Raw genomic sequence first — 20,175 nt, forward strand, 5'->3', positions numbered from 1 at the left:
AAGGATACCTGCCAAATGTCAGTCTGAGCTCTCCTTTATGAGGTGACTCTTTGGATATACAGGGGTCAGGAGCTGCTTGAGGAAACAGTCCTTTATATTAGCTCAGGTGATGAGCTGTGAGCCCCGTTGTTCATTCAGAGCTGCTGGGCTGGTAAATTTAAGTCTACAGCAGCAGAACTCATAAACCCTCCCCCCCCTTTTTTTTTCCCAGGTGTTCTGTCCCAGGGAGTTAGGGCTTTATGAGTCTCAGCTGTACTGCTGCCCTTTTTTTTTTTCTTCAGGGCTGCTCTGCCCACAAGGAGGCAGCCTAGTCACTCTCAGCCTGCAGAGGCTTTGCTGAGCTGCTGTGGGCTCTGCCTGGCTGCCATGTAAACTTCCCTGCAGTCCCGTTTATATGGATGTAGTTAGAGCTGCTTCCACAATATTGGTCCGCCTCTGTAATCACGGACTTTCTCTGTAATGGCGCATTGCTGCAGCAACAGCAGGCTGCCTCAGTAATGGCGGATGCCCCTCCCCCACAGAGCTGGACCATCCCGGGTTCAGCTGTGTTTGCTGTGAAACTCTCAAAAGAGAGCGTTTCCAATTGCTGTTTTTTTGTTTTTGTTTTTGTTTTTGTTTTTGTGGGGGTGGGACCAGCTGGACCTGATCTCCTGGCTCCTATTATCTATTTTTAAACAATTTTTTACCTATGGGAGAAGGGACTCATCTTCTATTACAAAAATGAAGGCAGAAGAGAAAGGGAGTGATCCTAGTAGTTTTGGTGGTAAAAATGTAGGAGGGAATTCCTTGCTGGTGGCTGATAGCCTCTTGGTAAATACTGGTGTAAGCTCATTAATTCAGAGGTGTGGTAGGTGTTAGAGGAGAGAAAATGGTGTGAAACTTCTCTTGTAGAGAGGAGCTTAGGAAAGTGATGAGCTGCTGTTTAGGTTCTATGTTCATTTAAAGTGAAACCAATGAGCTTGGCAGAGTCAACTACTTTTAACTGCTTACAGGTATGAAGAGGCAGAGGAGTGGGTTTAAGTAAGCAAGGTTGAGCTTTTGTCAAGTGTGTTCATTTGAGAAGCTACGGGTCAAAGATAAGTTTCCTTAGTAAATTTGAAAAGGAATTGTTTTCTTAAACTGTAGCCTTTCAATCTTTTTTTCTTCTTAATAGAATCTTCTGACTCCTGTTTTCAGGGCCACTTTCTCTTCCAATTTTTTTTCCAGTGGGCAAACAAACAGCTGAAATGCATTCATGCCAAGGTCTTCATAATTGGTAGAGATTGTGCTGTTCCTGACAAGACCACAGTGGTTGTTTCCTTTTAACCAGAATCAAACATTTTTTTAGATGATGGTGGAGTATATATTAGAACTGGGCTCCTGAGATTATACTTTTTGTAGGAAATAAATTATCTGACCAGTTTAACAATAAATTTACAAAAGAGAATGATACTTGGGAAGGAAAAATAGTCTCCAGAATAAAGACAGAATAAGGTGCCTAATGTCGCTCACTGTGGAAGCCAGCAGTAGCATTGGTGCTGCAGGGTGGCATGGTGTTCTTAGGTCAAGCAAACAGGAGATCCTAAAATTGCTAGAGCAGAAAGCCCAGGTTGGGCTAAAGAGCCACATCAGTAGCCACAACACCGCACTCACCAAAGTCACACTTCAGATGCAGAAAATGTTATATTGAATTAATGGACTTATTTAAGTTCCAGCCACACTAATGCTTCACTATGCCACCTTGAGAAAACCTCTTCTCTTCTTGTAAGATGGGGATAATAAGAACACCTGCCCCCAGCCACCATCTTTTGGGAGTTAAATGGGATAAAGCACATATACTCACTGTGTGAACTCTACAGTGCTATACCAAACTGTAAGAATGAAAAGTCAATGGCTGCCTCTATGTGGCCACTTTTTTTTTCTCTGAGACAAGGTCTTGTTCTGTCACCCAGTCCAGAGTGCAATGGTGCAATCATGGCTCACTCTGGCCTCAAACTTTTGAGTTCAAGTGATCATGATCCTCCAGCCTCAGCCTCTCACACAGCTGGAACTATACACATGCACCATTGCACCCAGCTAATTTTTTTTTAATTTTGTAGAAATAGGGGTCTTGCTGTGTTGCCCAGGTTGGTCTTGAATTCCTGGTCTCAAGCAATTCTCCCATTTGACCTCCCCAAATGCTGAGATTACGGGCATGAGCCACTATGGCTGGCAATATGTCCACTTTTTATAAATGCTCAGATATTAATAGATTAGGGACAAAAATAATCATTTCTTTATGGTAATATTCTCAACTAGGTAAGTAATTTAAGTTTAAATATATATTATATATATATATTATATATAATATATATGCAGAGCTCAGTAAATCTAATTTGATATTGAATGAAACAACTATCATCCTTAAGCATTATTATTTACATGGATTGAACCTCATGGACCAGAAACATTTCTTACCAATGATTTTACTATAAGTATTTACCTATGTGGCCTATGAGGTCACCCTTAGTTTTGAAAATCTTATACCATCAAAGTAGAAAGAAAATAAAAACTTAATAGAAGGTTGATGGTGAATAGTAAGAATGACTTTCAGTGTTTTCTGAGGTACAGTCTGAGTTATTTTGCAAAATTAACTTTAAAAGTAACTTTATCTATTGATAAACATTAATTTAGTTTCTGCATTAAAAGTTTTTCTAGTTGACCAAACAAGTGCTTTATGGACTCATCATATACTTTGGGAGAGGAAATACTGATTTACTACTGTTAGTAAATTAATAGGAAAATAACATTTTAATTCACAGGTTAAGAGTGTTTAATCAGCTAGAAGATGAATTGAATTCTCATGAGCATGAACTATGTTGGTTGAAAGACAAAGCCAAGCAAATTGCCCAGAAAGATGTAGCTTTTGCATCTGAAGTTGACAGGGAGATAAACCGCTTAGAGGCCACCTGGGATGATACCAAAAGACTAATTCATGAAAAGTAAGTCAAAACCCGCCCAGTTCTTGTCTTTAGCTTCCCACTTATTTTGTGATTAGGACATTGCCTGTTTTGTGTTGATGTGATCAGTAGTTAAATATCTTTTACCATTTTAGGTATTCTGTGTCGCTTTCATAACATTAAAAATTTACTTAGTTTATACAGAACTTTATTGAGGATGTTGCTTTAAGATAACAATTACAGGCCAGGTACAGTGGCTGATGCCTGTAATCCCATCACTTTGGGAGGCCGAGGTGGGAGGATCACCTGAGGTCAGAGGATCACCTGAGGTCAGGAGTTCAAGACCACCCTGTCCAACATGGTGAAATCCCATCTCTACTGAAAATACAAAAATTAGCCGGGTGTGATGGAGAGTGCCTGTAATCCCAGTTACTTGGGATGCTGAGGCAGAAGAATCGCTTGAACTGGGGAGGTGGATGTTGAGTGAGCCGAGATCTCACCACTGCACTCTAGTCTGAGTAATAGAGCAAGACTCCGTCTCAAAAACAAATACGAAAACAAAAAACAAACAAACAAAAAAAAATTGCATGTGAAATTAAATGCTTAAAGCAGGAGTTGTCAACAATTATGAAGTGCTACCATGATAGCCTTAACTTTTAATTTTCTAATTTTGTTGTTTTGTTGTACTTGTTTGTAATTGAGGTACAGTTGTGTAACTGTTAAAGTTCACAATCAAAACTCTACCTCTTAAAAAAATGTCCTTATCCCTTCCCCTTGCCATTAGCCCCCTGGCAACGAGGGATCAGTTTTCCACATCTATAGTTTTGTTTTTTCTTAGAATCATGTATAAACAAAATCACATAGAATGTGACCTGGCTTCTTTTATTTAGCACAACATATGTCGTTGTGTGTGTCAGTAGTTCATTCATGTTTTTACAGCTGAATATTCCACTGAATGGGTGTACTACAGTTTATTCATTTACTAGTTGATGGACAATTGGGTTCTTTCCAGTTTGGATGACTATAAATAAAGTATCTGTAAACATTCACATTCAAGTTTTTGCATGTACGTAAGTTTTGATTTCATTTGGGTACGAAAAGTGAGACTCTGGGTTGTATAGCAACAGATATGTTTAACTTTGTAAGAACCTGCCAAACTATTTTTCAAGTGGTTGCACCATTTTGCACTCACACCAGTCATGTGTAAGAGTTCCAGTTGCTCCACATAATTTCCACCACTTAGTATTGTGACGTTTTTATTTGCTTGTTTGACATTCTACTAGATGTGTAGAGCCATCTCTCTCTCTGTGTGTGTGTCTGTGTGTGTGTGTGTGTGTGTGTTTAACTGCTTCTTGTGGAGCAGGACTAACTCATAAGCATTGTGCCAAGAATTGGCACATTTTTTTTTTAATTTGTATATCCTTGATGACTGATATTTAACATATTTTGATATGTTATTTGCAATCTGTATATCTTTTTAAATGTTCAAATTGGCTAACTTGGGGTTTTTTGTTATTGAGGTATTTTTTTAATATCAATACAATCCCAATCAAAATGCCCACAGAATTTTTGTAAAAATTGACAAGATGATTTAAAAATGTATGTGTAAAAACACAAGACCTACTAGAATAGCCAGTACAATTTTGAAAAAGAATTGGAGGACTTTGCTGGTAGCTCTGTTACCTAAAATAAATAAGTAAATAAGTAAATAGATAAATAACAAAAAAGAATTGGAGAACTTACACTGGCTAGTTTCAGTATGGTACAGGCTAAAGGATAAACATATAAACTAGTGGAACAGAGTCCAGAAATAGACCCACACATACATAGTCAATTGTTTTGACAAAGATATAAAGAAAGTTTGTTGGAGAAAGAATAAGCTTTTCAATAAATGGTACTAGAACAATTGGACATTCATATGCATTTAAAAAAATGAACCTCAACACATACTTTACATCATGTACAAAGGACTTTTAAACAAAATTCAGAACACATTATACAATGTAGACTATTAATGTAGGCATTTTATATTAAATCATATTGTACAAACTTTATTCCATATTATTAAACATTATCCTACATTGTGATTTCTTAGAGGTTGTGCAGTGTTCTATCATAAGAATGTATCAGGATGTATTTATTGACCTATTTTTAACATTTTGGTTATTTCTATTTTTTCTCTTATTACAAATAATGGTGTGAAGAATATTATTTTACCTAAATCTAAGTGCACTTAATTTGATTTCTTTAAAAAATCTCTAGATGTAAATTTGCTTGCTCAAAGGCATTTTATTCTTTTGTCATTGTTTCTTTATTGGGACAGTCTCACTCTGTTGCCCAGGCTGGAGTGCAGTGGTGTGATCCTGGCTCACTGCAACTTCTGCCATCCAAGTTCTAGCCATTCTCATACCTCAGCCTCCTAAGTAGCTGTGATTACAGGCAAGCACCACCAAGTCCAGCCAATTTTTTATCTTGGCTCACTGCAAACTCCACCTCCTGGGTTCAAGCCATTCTCCTGCCTCAGCCTCCTGAGTAGCTGGGATTACAAGCATGCACCACCACACCCAGCTACTTTTTGTATTTTCAGTAGAGACGGGGTTTCACCATGTTGGCCAGGCTGATCTTGAACCCCTGACCTCATGATCCACATGCCTCGGCCTCCCAAAGTGCTAGAATTACAGGTGTGAGCAATCACACCCAGCTGATTTTTGCATTTTTAGTAGAGACAATGTTTCGCCTTGTTGGCCAGGCTGGCTTGAAGTCCGGGCCTCAAGTGATCAGCCTGCCTTGGCTTTCCAAAGTGCTGGGATTACAGGCATGGCACCTGGCCATTTTTTGTTTATGTGTTAGTTTCTTAAAAAAAAAAAAAAAGCCTACAGCTTCCAGCATTCCCAGAGGGTCTCCCATCCAGGTACTAACCAGACTGGACCCTGCTTACCTTCACAGGATCAAATGAGATCAGGTGTATTCAGGGTGATATGGTTGTAGACCACCTTATTTTTATAAACAACTATCTTCTCATTTTGACAGTTTTCAGGGGAGTCATATCCAATGAGAATTTATTACATTGAGATGGAAGAGAAAATCTGATCTATGTTTTCATTAGTAATTATTATATTTGTTAGTTTTGGTTTATGCTTTATTGTTTTCTTTCCTGAAATATATGCCATTATGAAATCATTAAAACAACATGGAAAAAGACATTAAAAAATATATTTGGGTGACGCATCTAGTAAGTTTGAGTTAGCAAGAACATATATTGCTTTTTTGTCATTAAGTTCATAGATTTGGTTTCAATGGTTGTGTGCGTGCCTCATTCACAGAGAGTATTTTGGACATTGGAGTAAGTAGGATTAACCAGCAGCACTAGGTTGAGGTCAGTATGTAGAAATAGGCTTTTCAGCAGCATTAGTCTGAGGTCAGTGTGTAGAAATATGCTTTTCAGCAGCATTAGTTTAAGGTCAGTATATAGAAATATGCTTTTCTCTTGGTTCCAGCATCCATCTATGAATATTAATGCCTTTATATAGTGAAACATCAAGCCCAATTGTAGGGAACTGGATACATGACACCAAATAATATATTTTCTTTAATTATAACAGTCAGGGTCAATGCTGTGGACTAATTGACTTAATGAGAGAATATCAGAACCTGAAATCAGCTATATCTAAAGTCCTGGAAAATGCCAGCAGTGTGATTGTAACCAGAACTACCATAAAAGATCAAGAGGATCTTAAATGGGCCTTTTCCAAGGTAAAATTTAATGTGTATTTATGTTGGTATTCTGCTCTAGTAGATTTGGTTTTTACTCATAAAGCAGTTCTCCGCACAATTCTATGCACACATAAGTATGTTGGTATTCTGCTTTAGTAGATCTGGTTTTTATTACTCATAAAACAGTTCTCTGCACAATTCTTCTCAGTATACTTAGATGTGGATAATTCACGCTAACAAGCTCAACGTTTTTTCCCCTAGGAATACTGACATTCTAGGACTCTAGCAATTCAAGAAAATGGTTTTATATCTATTCATATAGTTAATCAATGTCACTAATTTCTGCATAAGGTCATTATGAATTAAATTTCTTAGAGGCAAATGGTTTTAAACCCATGACTTATCACTGACTATTTTACTAATTAAGAAACCGTTTATCCACAGCATGAAACTGCCAGGAGCAAAATGAATTATAAACAGAAAGACTTGGATAATTTTACCAGCAAAGGAAAACACTTGTTGTCTGAGCTGAAAAAAATTCACAGTAGTGATTTCAGCTTGGTGAAAACAGACATGGAGAGCACCGTGGACAAATGGCTGGATGTAAGATTCTGCGAACCGTTTAAGTATTCACATTTCCCAATCAAGTTTTTGGACAAAGTGTTATTCAAGGATGTGAATTTCACTTTTTTTTTTCTGAGATGGAGTTTTGCTCTTGTTGCCCAGGCTTGAGTGCAATGGCGCGATCTCGGCTCACTGCAACCTCTACCTCCCTTGTTCAAGAGATTCTCCTGCCTGAAGCCTCAAGTAACTGAGATTATAGGCATGTGCCACCGTGCCCAGCTAATTTTGTATTTTTAGTAGAGATAGGGTTTCTCTATGTTGGTCAGGCTGGTATCGAACTCCCGACCTCAGGTGATCCGCCCGTCTTGGCCTCCCAAAGTGCTGGGATTACAGGCGTGAGCCACAGCACCAGGCCGAATTTCACTTTTAACATTTAATACTAAATGCAAAATTATATTCGGAAGAAAAACAGTGCTCACATAAAGTTTAGAAATAGTAAAAAATTTATCTGCTTTGTTAAAACTTATTCTCAGGCTTTTGGAAATTTCACTTGATAGCCTCAGTCATAACAAATTATAACTCTGAATGTTTTTCTTTCCCAAACTATGAAATTATAGATAAAAAAGAAGAATGTATAAATATTCTATAAAATATTAAACCATAATATAAAATAATTTAAAATAATAAGGCTATAATTTTGCATTGGAAAACATTGCACTTGTAATTTACATGTTTGGGTTTGAGTTCTTGTTCTGTCACTTACTAGCTATGTGACCACAGAACAAGGCACTTGGTTTTTCTGGAATGCTATGTATCAATCCATAAATATTTTACATTATCTTCCAGCTAAAAAATTCAGTGATTCTGTTGCCCTCCATCTATCAAAATCTAGTTTCAGAAGTACAGTGGTTCCCTACCTAGGCTAAATTTACCAGTTAGATTTTGATATTTGTGTAATATAATCAAATAATTTGGGGACTGCAGAAAACCCATATGCTTCCACTTTTAAAAGAACATTCTTTTCTTGTTTTTTAGCATGCTATATTTTTTTCATTTATAGCTTTTGTGATTTTAGAGCATAGCATTATAGGAAGAATGATAAGCAATAATATTTTACTTTTAATGTGCAAAATTGGTTGCTTTCATATGTATTACATTATAAATATGTTTGAATATAATAAATGCTAATTATACCTCAGCATTAAAAATAAAAATACTTATTACTTGAAAAAACAAATACAACACTGTTCTTTTTTTTATTATTTTTTATTTTACTTTAGCTGCATACTATATCTGGCATTTCTCCCCACGTTGTCCCTCCCCAACAAGTAAAATAAATAAATTTTTTAAAAAAAGAACAGTGTTGTACTTGTTTTTCTTACTATATCTGGGAGAAATGCCAGATATAGTAAGAAAAAAACAAACAACACTGTTCTTTATGACCTCTGTCCTGTAGAAGTCAACCTCACAGTGAATTATAGTAGATACCAATGGACCTGATGTTGTTCATATCCCAATTTACAAATGAAAAGGCAGTGTCTCAGAAATTCAAACAACTCTTCCAAAGACAGAAGAAATCTATATATTGGTTAGCTTTTACATGAGTCAGTTACACTTGTTAGGTTATAATAATTTTTGTGAAACTGTGTTTGTCAGTCAGAATATACTTTTCTGATAAAAGCAATGGTATTTTTAGTACTTTGGTGGGGGGATGATCACCTTACGCTTCTGACTATGAATACCATGGCTTCTGTTTCTCTTCTAGGTAGCAGAGAAACTTGAAGAAAACATGGACAGGCTGAGAGTAAGCCTGTCCATTTGGGATGATGTACTCTCAAGTAAAGATGAGATCGAGGGATGGTCAAACAACTCTGTCCCGCAGATGGCAGAAAACATCAGCAACCTGAGTAACCACCTCAGAGCTGAAGAACTGCTTAAAGAATTTGAGGTAAATTGACTGTGTTGGCATATGGGAGCTGGTTGCTTATTATCAACCAGAATATGAAAAAAAAAATTTCTTTCTTAAAACTTTATTTTTCTTCTTACTTTTATTTTTTATTTTATTTTGTATATTTTTTTGAGGCAAAGTTTTACTTTCTTGCCCAGACTGGAGTGCAGTGGTGCCATCTTGGCTCACTGCAACGTCCACCTCCTGGGTTCAAGCGATTCTTGTTCCTCAGCCTCCCGAGTAGCTGAGATTACAGGCCTGTGCCACCACACCTGGCTAATTTTTGTATTTTTATTAGAAATGGGATTTCACCATGTTGCTCAGGCTCGTCTTGATCACTGACCAGGTGATCTGCCTGCCTCAGCCTCCCAAAGGGCTGGGATTACAGGTGTGAGCCACTGCTCTGGACCTTATTCTTCTTTTTAGAGACACAGAAGAGCATTAGAAAACTCTTAACTATTTTTTGCTATTAATTTGAACAGGTTATGAATAAGAGGATTTTTTTTGCATTTTAATCTGTGCTTATTTAGGTCTCTTTAAAGCATTAGTAGAAAAGTGAAAGTCTGTAAATCTATAGTTGTTCCAATTCTTCGGAGAATATGGCATCTTTCTACTTAAAAAGCGAATTGAAAGTGTTTGTAATTTAGTAATATTTAATACCCATTTTTCCTTATTCAAAAAAATCCCAAACTGCTTACTGAGTACTTACCATGTGGTCTTGTTATGCCAGATAGTGGCTGCTTCCACTTTCCTTTCAAAAATGGAAGAAAACTGGAGATTGGAGGGTCACGAGCTTCCACTTTAAAAGAGTCTCTGACCTTTTAAAATTCTAGTCACCAATTGACTTTAAACTCTTTCTATTCCTATTTCTTGCAATCATTTGTTAATCATTCTTCAAATTCTTAATAAGCACTTAAGTTATGTCAGGCACTGTTTTAGACATGAAAATAGAACAAAAAAACAAAGTCCTACCCTCATGGAATTTACATTATTTATATTATAATATATATTATGTATAAAATATCAAGTAGTAATTGGGCTATGATAAAAGTGGAGCAGGGTAAAGAGAAATAGAGTGAGGAGATAGTGACTTTAGTCCAGAAAAATATACATGAATGAATTGTATTGCCTAACTTGTCTTTGAGCCAAAGAACAGTCTAAATATTTTATTATTTAATTCCAATCTCTGAGGGCAATCAGAAGGAGAAGAAATTATCCAGACCAAAAGCACAGGCAGGGGTGATGGACACCTCAGTGTCTTCAGCTGTTATCTCTGGTGCTAAACTAACATTACAGCTCGAGTGGCCTGTGCTGGATCCAGCTTATACCAGCTTGAAAAAATCAGTCGTTAAATGTTCGGGAATTTTTGCAAGCCAGTGTTAAAAACAACCATTATTAAAAATTAAATTGTAAATAAATGTAAAACTAAATAAGTTTCATTAAATACAAAGGTAATGACAACTGAAGGTGTATTTACCTAGGCCTTTGAGATATTGACATCTATTATATCATGGTTGAAATATTTTAGAGCAATGTACTGCTGTGTATGTCTTCAACTCCATGTGCTGTGACATCATGTGGTAGCTTACCATGGTGGTAAATACTACAAATAAGGGCTTTTTTTTGTGGCGGGGGGTGGTGAGAGGGAGTTGTTTAACTAACCAACTACTATTGACCTCAGAAATCCAATGATTCAATATGCTTCTGACCCACATTCGATATGACCAGGTTCAGTTACTCACAAAGATGTGTCGTTTATGTTACCCACTGTCCCTGTGACACACTAGCTAATAAAATCAGTGAATCAGATTCAGTCCAGTGCCCAAAGAGCCATTCCTGCTGCAGTGTAGTGAGTGTAGATAAGTAGGGAGATTCCTCAGTTGCCTAGCCAGCTTCTAGAGAAAGCCAGAGAGCCTGACAGTTCATCATGTCTTCCAGTAAGGAAATTCCTTTCTGAATTGAAGGCATCAGGAGGTTTGCTAGTGTCCACAAAGCACAAAAATACCATTTTTGAGAGGAATAGTTTAGTAAATGCTCCTCTGTGGCCTCGAATAACTAATGAAGTTTAAAAGCATCTCATTTCTTTAATAATAATTCTTTGATTGTTCTTTCCTCTTCTTTATGTCACTGTTGGTGAACAAAAGGCAAAATATTGTATGTCAATTTCTCAATTAACCTGTTTCTGCTTTAATATCCTTTAAATTTTAATTTTTTAATTTTTTTTTTTTAGACAGTCTTGCTTCTCTCGCCAGGTGCCAGGCTGGAGTGCAGTGGCACGATCTCGGCTCACTGCAACCTCTGCCTCCTGGGTTCAGCAATTCTCCTGCCTCAGCCTCCCGAGTAACTGGGATTACAGGCACGCGCCACCACACCCAGCTAATTTTTGTATTTTTAGTAGAGATGGGGTTTCACCATGTTGGCCAGGCTGGTCTCAAATTCTTGATCTCAGATGATTCACCCACCTTGACCTCCCAAAGTGTTGGGATTAACAGGCGTGAGCCACTGCAACCAGCCTAAATTTTTATTTGGAACGTTTCTTGCATATTACACCTAGTCTAGAGTAATTAGTCACTCCTGACGTGTATTTGCTTTGAAATGTGTATTTAAGAGTTTCATGCTGCCATAGTAACCAGTAATATTAAAGCTAATGAATAAATGACAGTTAGCCTATTGAAAATCCCCACTGACTCAAGACTTTGGGTCAGTGTTTAATTTTTTTCCAGGAGGTTTTCTTCCTAATAAAAAGGAGTGGAGAGAAACAAAATTCTACACACTCCACATTCCAAGTGAACATTAATTGTAACATTTTCCACATTCGTACATCGTGACAGACTTCAGAAAAATGAAACAGATTTCTTTTTTACACTGGCTGGGTATTTTGACAAAGTTAGCTCTTGAAATTATTACACTGCTTAGGGTATTTTGACAAAGATAGCTCTTGAAATTATTACACCGGTTGGGGTATTTTGACAAAGATAGCTCTTGAAATTATTAAATGCCAAATATAACATGTCAGTGTTTTTGATGAGTTATGTTTCTTCCCTTTTGGCAGTCTGAAGTTAAAAACAAAGCATTGAGATTGGAAGAACTGCATTCCAAAGTTAACGATCTTAAAAAATTAACTAAAAATCCAGAAACACCGCCAGACCTTCAGGTAAGCATTTGTAATAACTACTGTATACTAGACTTCCTCACTCTCTCTCTCTGTCTCTCTCTCTCTCGCTCGCTATATATATGTATATAAATAAATATATATTTATATATTCATAAATCAATATATTTATAAATTTATAAATTTAGACTTATTTATTTGTATGTAAATATATATTTATAAATATATAAATAATATATATTTCTCTCTGTCTCTCTCTCTCTCTCTATATATATATCCTTTATATGTCCTCATTGTTATCATCACCATAATTCCGAGCAAACAGGTGGATCTTATCAGACATGGTGGTCAAAATATTAATATCTTTTAGCATTCCTTGGGCTAGTATTAATAGCATATTTCCAACTTGAATATTATAATAATGGTAGTTCTTTTTTTTTCTTACTGAATTTCAGAAACATTATCAGCCAAGTTACCTCAGGGACCCTTTGATGTCTAGACAGGAACAGAACCCCCTATGTTTTTTGTTGTTGGTTGTTTATTTATTGAGACAGGGTCTCACTCTGTCACAATCTCGGAGTGCAGTGGTGCAGTCTCGGTTCACTGCAACCTCCGCCTTCCAAGCTCAAGTGATCCTCCCACCTCAGCTTCCCTGGGAGCTGGGTCTCTAGGTATGCACCAGCATGCCAGACTAATTTTTTTGTATTTCTTGTACACAGGCGGTTTCACCATGTTGCCAAGGCTGGTCTTGAACTCCTAAGCTCATGCAATCTGCCTGCCTTGGCCTCCCAAAGTGCTGGGATTACAGGTGTGAGCCACCGTACCTGGCCTAGAAACTCCTCTTATGAATGTTGATGTTCTTATTGATATTTTCCTAATGCTGTTACTCAAGAACTGAGTTTAGAGGGATCACCACTGTAAACCTCCCTTCACGGCCATTCAGACGGCACAATTCCATGGGAACCACGAAGCAGGCCAGGGTAGATCATCACTGGTCAGAAAACCTGCGCTTCCTCGGTGCCCAAGCCCTGGAAGCATCCAGCATGGTGGGTCTCTTTCGGCTGCCAGCCCCACTGGCTCCAGGCTCAGGATTCAACTGCATCCCTTTAGCTTCTGTATTTGTTGCTACTTTTGTCAATTTTCTTTACATTTTCCTTCTTCTTCTTGTGTCTTTGTCTTTGATTTACTCCTTTGGGCCAAGCAATCAATCTAGTTGATCAGTTAGGCTTTTGCTCTGACCTGAGACTGCTTGTTCATCAGTATCATTGGGGATGATATACATGCACAGGAATGCTAGAAGTTTCACGTGAAGTAAGAAGGCACAAAGGAGGTGCTATTCATATACAAAAAGAAAATAAGAGTCCTTATGCATGCCACCTGTGTTGGGGATATCAATGGGTAACAGATGGACTTTTGCAGAGTTGAGGCAGGATCTTCAGAGAGTTATTGGTGTACTCTAGTCTTCTCTTTCTTCCTTTCTCTCTCTCTCTCCTTCTCTCTCTCTCACACACACATGCGTGTGCACACACTCACACACACACACCCCTATGATTACTCAAGGAAGATGTGAGGGAGTGGTTTACCTTACCTCAAGGCAGAAGGGTTCCAGCAGTGCCACCTGGAGAACAGGACATTTGTCCCCTGCATTTGGCAGGCATGGGAGTCTGACCTCTAACCCCTCAAGAATCCTCAGGTGACATCCAGGCTGGTTAACTGCTGGTACATTTGCCAAAGGATAAATGATGGCTTGTGGGGGACCTGCACCTCAGAGTTAGTTGGAGATGAATGCCAGATTGTGACTTGGCCCAAATATGAACCATGAGAGGAAGGGAAAGGAAGAGGTCACCATGTGAGGATGTTATAGGTGGTCTAAGAAGGCTATCTGGAGGATGAACAGACCTTAGCAATGAGAAGTTAAAGAAAGGCCTACAGGCTGAGAAATGAGAAAGTAAAGAGCCAAAGAACAGTGCACTGTCACATCTAGAAAACCTCAGTGGGAAGTCCAAGCATAAGAAAAGTCAGAAAACCCCATAGACCAAGTCCTATGGGAGAAGGAATGAATGTGAAACCTAACCTGGCCTAGAAGGCACAGATGCCCATCCAGTGAGTCAGAACTCCTCACCTGCCTCCTGCCAGTCCAAGCCTACAGGAGAAAGAAGCCTTACACAGGGTGGCAGAATAGAAATAAAACAGAGGAAGAAAAAAAAGACATTTGCTCCCTTTCACACTGTGGGGCTTCTGCTCCCAGCAGATCTGAGGCGGGGGTAAAAATAAAAACCTTCAATTTAAGTTCAAAGTTTATATTACCAAATAGGCCAGGATGTTTGAATTGTGGAATTGAGACTGTTTTTCAATGTATAGTGACTATATGTCCTTTTACTATCGGGCCATAGAGGTCGACCCTCCTGAGCTGTATCATCCAGGGAGAAGAGAACTAGCTCTACTGAATATTTTAAAGGGACAGTAAAGACAAAAATAAAATTGCTTTGTGATAAAATCCTACAGTGATGTTTGTCCCAGATAGTGTTATATCTGAGCGGAAAATAAGTGTTTCCAGGGAGAATCAAGATCAGGTTTCTGGTTACCCCCAGGGAATTCTGGGTAGGTCTAGCTCTGCTTTCAGAATGCCATCTCACATATTCCCTGGAACCTCAGTTAGAGCTGCCACTTTCACCTCCATTGTTAACATAATCCTTACTCTTTCTATTTTCCCATCACTTTATATTTTTGGCAACTGTGTCCTTTGATTTTCCTTCTTGGAAAGGCATATTAACATTGGAGCTGGCTTCCGTGATGAGACTTGTGTGATTTTAACAATTAAGCCGCACATGAACAGAATTTCTACCGAATGAGTATGCTTCTGGTCTTCTTAGATTTTAATGAAATCTTGCTTTATATTTAGTTTATAGAAGCAGACTTAAGGCAGAAACTGGAGCATGCAAAAGAAGTAACTGAAGTAGCAAAAGGAACCTTGAAGGATTTCACTGCTCAAAGTACACAAGTGGAGAAATTTATTAATGACATAACAACATGGCTCACAAAAGTGGAAGAATCGTTGATGAACTGTGCCCAAACTGAGACTTGTGAAGGATTGAAAAAAGTCAAGGTAGGTAATAAACTATCCGTAAGTGCTTCCATTCAAATGGTGATAGTAGTTCTCCTGTTTTGTGGTGACTGTAATCAAAAATATAACCTCTGCTCTCAGTTACCCATATGAACACCAGACCAACTTATTTATGACACTGAACACAGCAAAGTAAGCAAAGAACTGAATGCAGGTGTTCAGAAATCAAAAATGAATACCTTGAAACTAGAAAGCATGTGTTGCTGTGGCGCTCGCTCGTAGTCTATGCTTGTTCAAAGTGTTTTCTTCTTTTCGGTAAAAGGGTGAAGCCTGTGGAAGAATTATTTGACTTCCACAAATTTTCAAACTTGAGTATTCTATAGTTTTTTTAATCACTTATTTATATTTATTGGTCACTATGACTGCTTTCATCCAGATAATGTATATTTTTTGAAAAGAAGGAGTTGAGAAAACATTCCATTTCCATGTTTTCTATTTTTTTATTTTTCGAGACAGACTCTTGCTCTGTCACCCAGGCTAGAGTGCAGTGGCACAATCTGGACTCACTGCAAACCCCCTTCCCAGGTTCAAGTGATTCTCCTACCGAAGCCTTCCCAGTAGCTGGGGTTACAGGTGCCCACCGTCACACCCAGCTAAATTTTGTATTTTTAGTAGAGATGAGGTTTCACCATGTTGACTACGCTGGTCTCAAACTCCTGACCTCAAGTGATCCACTGGCCTCAGCCTCCCAAAGTGTTGGGATTATAGGTGTGGGCCACCATACCTGGCCCATTTTCATGTTTTCTGTCCATATTAATAGAAAATATTCCTAATCAGCTATCTGTAAAGGATATGCATTGAGTTGACTTTTCAACAAATGCAATTTGTTCTCTTTTAGCGTATTTCCTTACTGTACTTGAAACTAAGGTCTTTTTTTTTTTTTTAATTAACTACTGGTGCTTTTGGTAGGCTTGTGACTCTGAAACAAAGTTCAAGTGACCCACTGAAGAATGTGAACTGTGATTGTCTCTAATCTATTAACTAAACATAAAATCATGGACTGGAATCTCTAAGGACCTGTTCAGTTTGCTTGAAATGCTATACTGTGCATCTCCTTCTAACCACTTCCCAACAGCTGTTTATTCCCAAGGAAAACTGGGCAAAAGTCTGAAAGAATCAATACAGATCTAGTACAAATACTCAAAGACTTGCACCAAAATGTATACACCATGGAGTGGATTCAACAATGTCAATTTTAGATTGTAAAAAAGTACCCTAGTGGAGTAAATGGAATATTTCTCTCAAGTTATGAATATCCTTCATAATATACTTTTATTCTGTAGGATATACAAAAAGAACTCCAAAGTCAACAAAGCAACATCAGCTCTACACAAGAAAATCTCAATAGCTTGTGCCGCAAGTACCACTCAGCAGAGTTGGAGAGCCTGGGCCGTGCAATGACTGGTCTGATAAAGAAACACGAAGCTGTGAGCCAGTTGTGCTCCAAAACCCAGGCCAGCCTGCAGGACTCTCTGGAAAAACACTTTAGTGGTGAGTTCTGAGGGGCCCTAGCGTGAGTAGTTTGTTTCCAAGAAAGAATCCAAACCAAATGCTGCCTAGAAACTGCCAGCAAAAGTTTGAGGAAACTTTCCAGAAGAGTATCATTTCAAATTCATTTGTGCTTTGAGATTTGAGTGAGAGAAGTGCTGTGCTTGGGGGCTCTCACAGTAGGCAGAATTTTTCCTTTCTTTTTCCTCTTTTTCTTGAGAAAGCAAGAGTCCACCATTTTGATGCCTCTGAATTTCATTTGCATTTTCTACGTGTAACTCATGTGTGTGGAAAATTACTTCCACTTTTCAAGTGGACAGCAGCCACTGTTCAAACAACTGTTGAAATTTTTTACACTATGATGAAGGGACACAATCAACGTGGACCTTAGTTGAAGCCATGAAACAGGGGCAGCCATATGGTCCAGGAAATTGCCGGTCCTGTGGCCCTGCCTCTGCTCCCCCTACGGCTGTGCCTGACATGGATCCATCATGCCTCCCCAAGTCAACTTAGAAAGAGGAGGACGTTCCTCCCTGTGACATTAAAATGACTTTAAATGGAGTATTTCTCCATTTAAATGTCCCTGGAGCATTTCTCTCCTTGCACTTTTACATATTCAGGCAATTAATTATTTTTCTTTACCAAAAGAAAAAACACAATGGGAAATTAGACGTTCCAGGAATATACGTTTCTTTTTAGTCTTTCTTCTGAGGTAACTTCTCAATTCTACCATGAACATTCATGGCTGTAGATCATACTGTATTACTTTATATATTACCATTTTCTTTCTGGAATATTTTGTAAGGCAAGAGGAGATAGGCTAAAGGCCAGAAATAATTCATTGTGGTAATCTTGGGAGCTCATTCAGTGTTTTGCATTTACTCCTGATTTTTTTTTTCTTTCAAAAGAGTCTATGCAGGAATTCCAAGAATGGTTTTTGGGAGCAAAGGCAGCAGCAAAAGAATCATCAGATCGCACTGGTGACAGCAAGGTTCTAGAAGCAAAGCTCCAAGATCTTCAGGTATAGAAGCTGGCATTCTTTTTCCTCCTCCCCAAACTGCACTCAAGTACCTGAAGCCAGACCTAACTTATCTCATTTCCCAAACTTTATTTGAGCCAATCTTTTCCGCTTCCCTAACAGAATTAGGGTTATTGAGTCAGAGGATATAGATAACATGATAAGTATGTTGAAAAAATAAGTCGGGGCTACAAAATTTCCAGATCCCTTTCCTCTCTCTTTTTAGCCTATTGACCATTCTTTGGAACTCATTCTAAACTAAACCTAGTTTTAATTTTATAACAATTAGAGTATAATAATTGTATCTATGTTTTATGACTATCGTGGAGGAGTTTTAAAAAGAAGACATGGTTTCTGTTTGTGTGTTTTAGTATCTTATGGTCTATATTTAGAGATAGGATATATTCAAACTAAAGTAATAGATATTACAGGTTTTATAGGTTTTACTGACTGAAACTATATGAACTCAGGAAGGAGAAAGCCATGGTGAAGCAGAGTTAAGAAATGATTTACAGAAGAATAGGCCCAAGTTAGATTTTGGCCAAGCTTGTGAAGCGGCTAATCCAAGTAAAGCACTATGTTAAGTATTGTAAAAAGAAATATTTCTATTTTTTTCGAGATGGAGTCTTGCTCTGTCACCCAGGCTAGAGTGCAGTGGCATGATTTCAGCCCACTGCAACCTCCGCCTCCTGGGTTCAAGTGATTCTCCTGTCTCAGCCTCCCGAGGAGCTGGGATTACAGGCGGGTGCCACCATGCCCAGCTAATTTTTGTATTTTTAGTAGATACGAGGTTTCACCATGTAGGCCAGGCTGGTCTCAAACTCCTGACCTCAAATGATCCACCCACCTCAGTCTCCCAAAGTGCTGGTTACAGACGTAAGCCACCATGCCCAGCTAACAGAAACCATTTTTAAAAACTAATGAGAACTATGAGGATTTTGTGGCCTAATGGGGATAAAAATGATGTTGATAATCCATTAGGTTAGAAGCTATGGTAGAAAGATTGTTATAGTAAAGGAAACCGGTTTTGCAGGAGGTGCGGAGAATTCAGATGTAGAATTATCTCCTTTTAAGCTTGAGAGGTAGCAAACTCCTCAAAGAAATGTTTGAGTAACAGTTGGGATGCCACTCTAGAGCTCTGGGGAGAGGCAGAGTTAGTCCTGGATTCTGGAATTCTTTTGCTTTGTTGAAGCCCTTCCCAACATAAGTTTTCCAAGAAAGAGATGCAGACCAGTAACAGAAAGGACCTGAGAATTTTGTATGCCTGGTGGATCAGGGGAGGGGCTGAAGGCAGCTAACCAGCTAGAGGATCTCACATGAACCCAGAGAGATGGTGGAACCTGGACTACGTTGGGACAGTGAGAATGGGGAGAGACTGAGAACAAGACCTTGGTGAGAACATCCTTGATTCCAGTTCGACCTTGTTCACACCTCGTCCTCAGTGGTCCCAGTGACTAGCTGACACCATTCTCAATCAGGAGCCTTGGCTAGATCCAGTTGTATGCATCATTTTTACTCTGGCCTTGTTAAGCTTTTTTCCTTTGGACTCTGTCTTTCTTCTCCTGCTCTACTATTTCAGCTCACAATTGTAGTGAATAGTTCCATGCACCTATTACCTCGGCCTGAGGTAGGTAATACCTTTATTTCCTGAAACAGAACATTTTGGACTCAGTCAGTGATGGGCAGAGCAAACTTGATGCGGTGACTCAAGAAGGACAAACTTTGTATGCACATTTGTCTAAACAAATTGTCAGTAGCATTCAGGAACAAATCACAAAGGCCAACGAAGAGTTTCAAGCATTTCTGAAACAATGCCTTAAAGATAAACAGACTCTTCAAGACTGTGCTTCAGAACTTGGCAGGTAGGTTATTTTAATAAATACAGATTTCATCATACACCAAGTGTGTTTTTAAAGGCTTAGAGAAAAGAGTCATGTGAATAAACAAATAATATTTGAAACTGTGAGTTTAAATTATAATAAGCTTTGATCATAAGTACAAGTTGATACTAGGACAATAATCAATTTTCAGACTCTGAAGTTATCACTTGGCTTTTTTTAATATAGAGAAAACAAAAAACTACATTTACTAGTCATTGAAAATTATATAAATGCATATAATTTTTGTTTATTTGGTTAACCCAATATGTAAAGCTCTGACACTTCCATCTTTAGATTATCCAAGGCCTTTCCTTGTGTCCACTTCATCTGGGATAGAGTCATAGCAGAAAACAACTATTGAATTCTGTGGATCTAGATTCCAATAAGAAATATATGTCATTATGGTGAA

General features: G+C 38.2%; 1 protein-coding gene and 1 pseudogene across 17 annotated transcripts in view; one reads left to right on the top strand and one right to left on the bottom strand.

Moving 5' to 3' along the window:
- SYNE1 (spectrin repeat containing nuclear envelope protein 1) overlaps positions 1–20,175 on the top strand; it is a 521,352-nt gene that overhangs the window by 217,118 nt on the left and 284,059 nt on the right. For all 17 annotated transcript variants that reach the window (XR_010336584.1, XM_064360559.1, XM_064360560.1 and 14 more), the window contains 9 exons: positions 2,781–2,960; positions 6,521–6,671; positions 7,077–7,235; positions 8,962–9,144; positions 12,197–12,298; positions 15,159–15,362; positions 16,664–16,871; positions 17,777–17,889; positions 19,543–19,748. Coding sequence is in view for 16 of the 17 variants with exons in the window: in XM_064360559.1 (XP_064216629.1) it covers positions 2,781–2,960; positions 6,521–6,671; positions 7,077–7,235; positions 8,962–9,144; positions 12,197–12,298; positions 15,159–15,362; positions 16,664–16,871; positions 17,777–17,889; positions 19,543–19,748 (1,506 nt within the window). In the remaining variant the exon portion in view is untranslated. The remainder of the gene's footprint in view (positions 1–2,780; positions 2,961–6,520; positions 6,672–7,076; positions 7,236–8,961; positions 9,145–12,196; positions 12,299–15,158; positions 15,363–16,663; positions 16,872–17,776; positions 17,890–19,542; positions 19,749–20,175) is intronic.
- LOC135268504 (5S ribosomal RNA) lies at positions 5,789–5,908 on the bottom strand (annotated as a pseudogene).

This window comes from Aotus nancymaae, unplaced genomic scaffold (genome assembly GCF_030222135.1).
Source record: "Aotus nancymaae isolate 86718 unplaced genomic scaffold, 86718_ANA_hifiasm-v0.15.2.pri h1tg000040l, whole genome shotgun sequence".
Lineage (NCBI taxonomy): Eukaryota > Metazoa > Chordata > Mammalia > Primates > Aotidae > Aotus > Aotus nancymaae.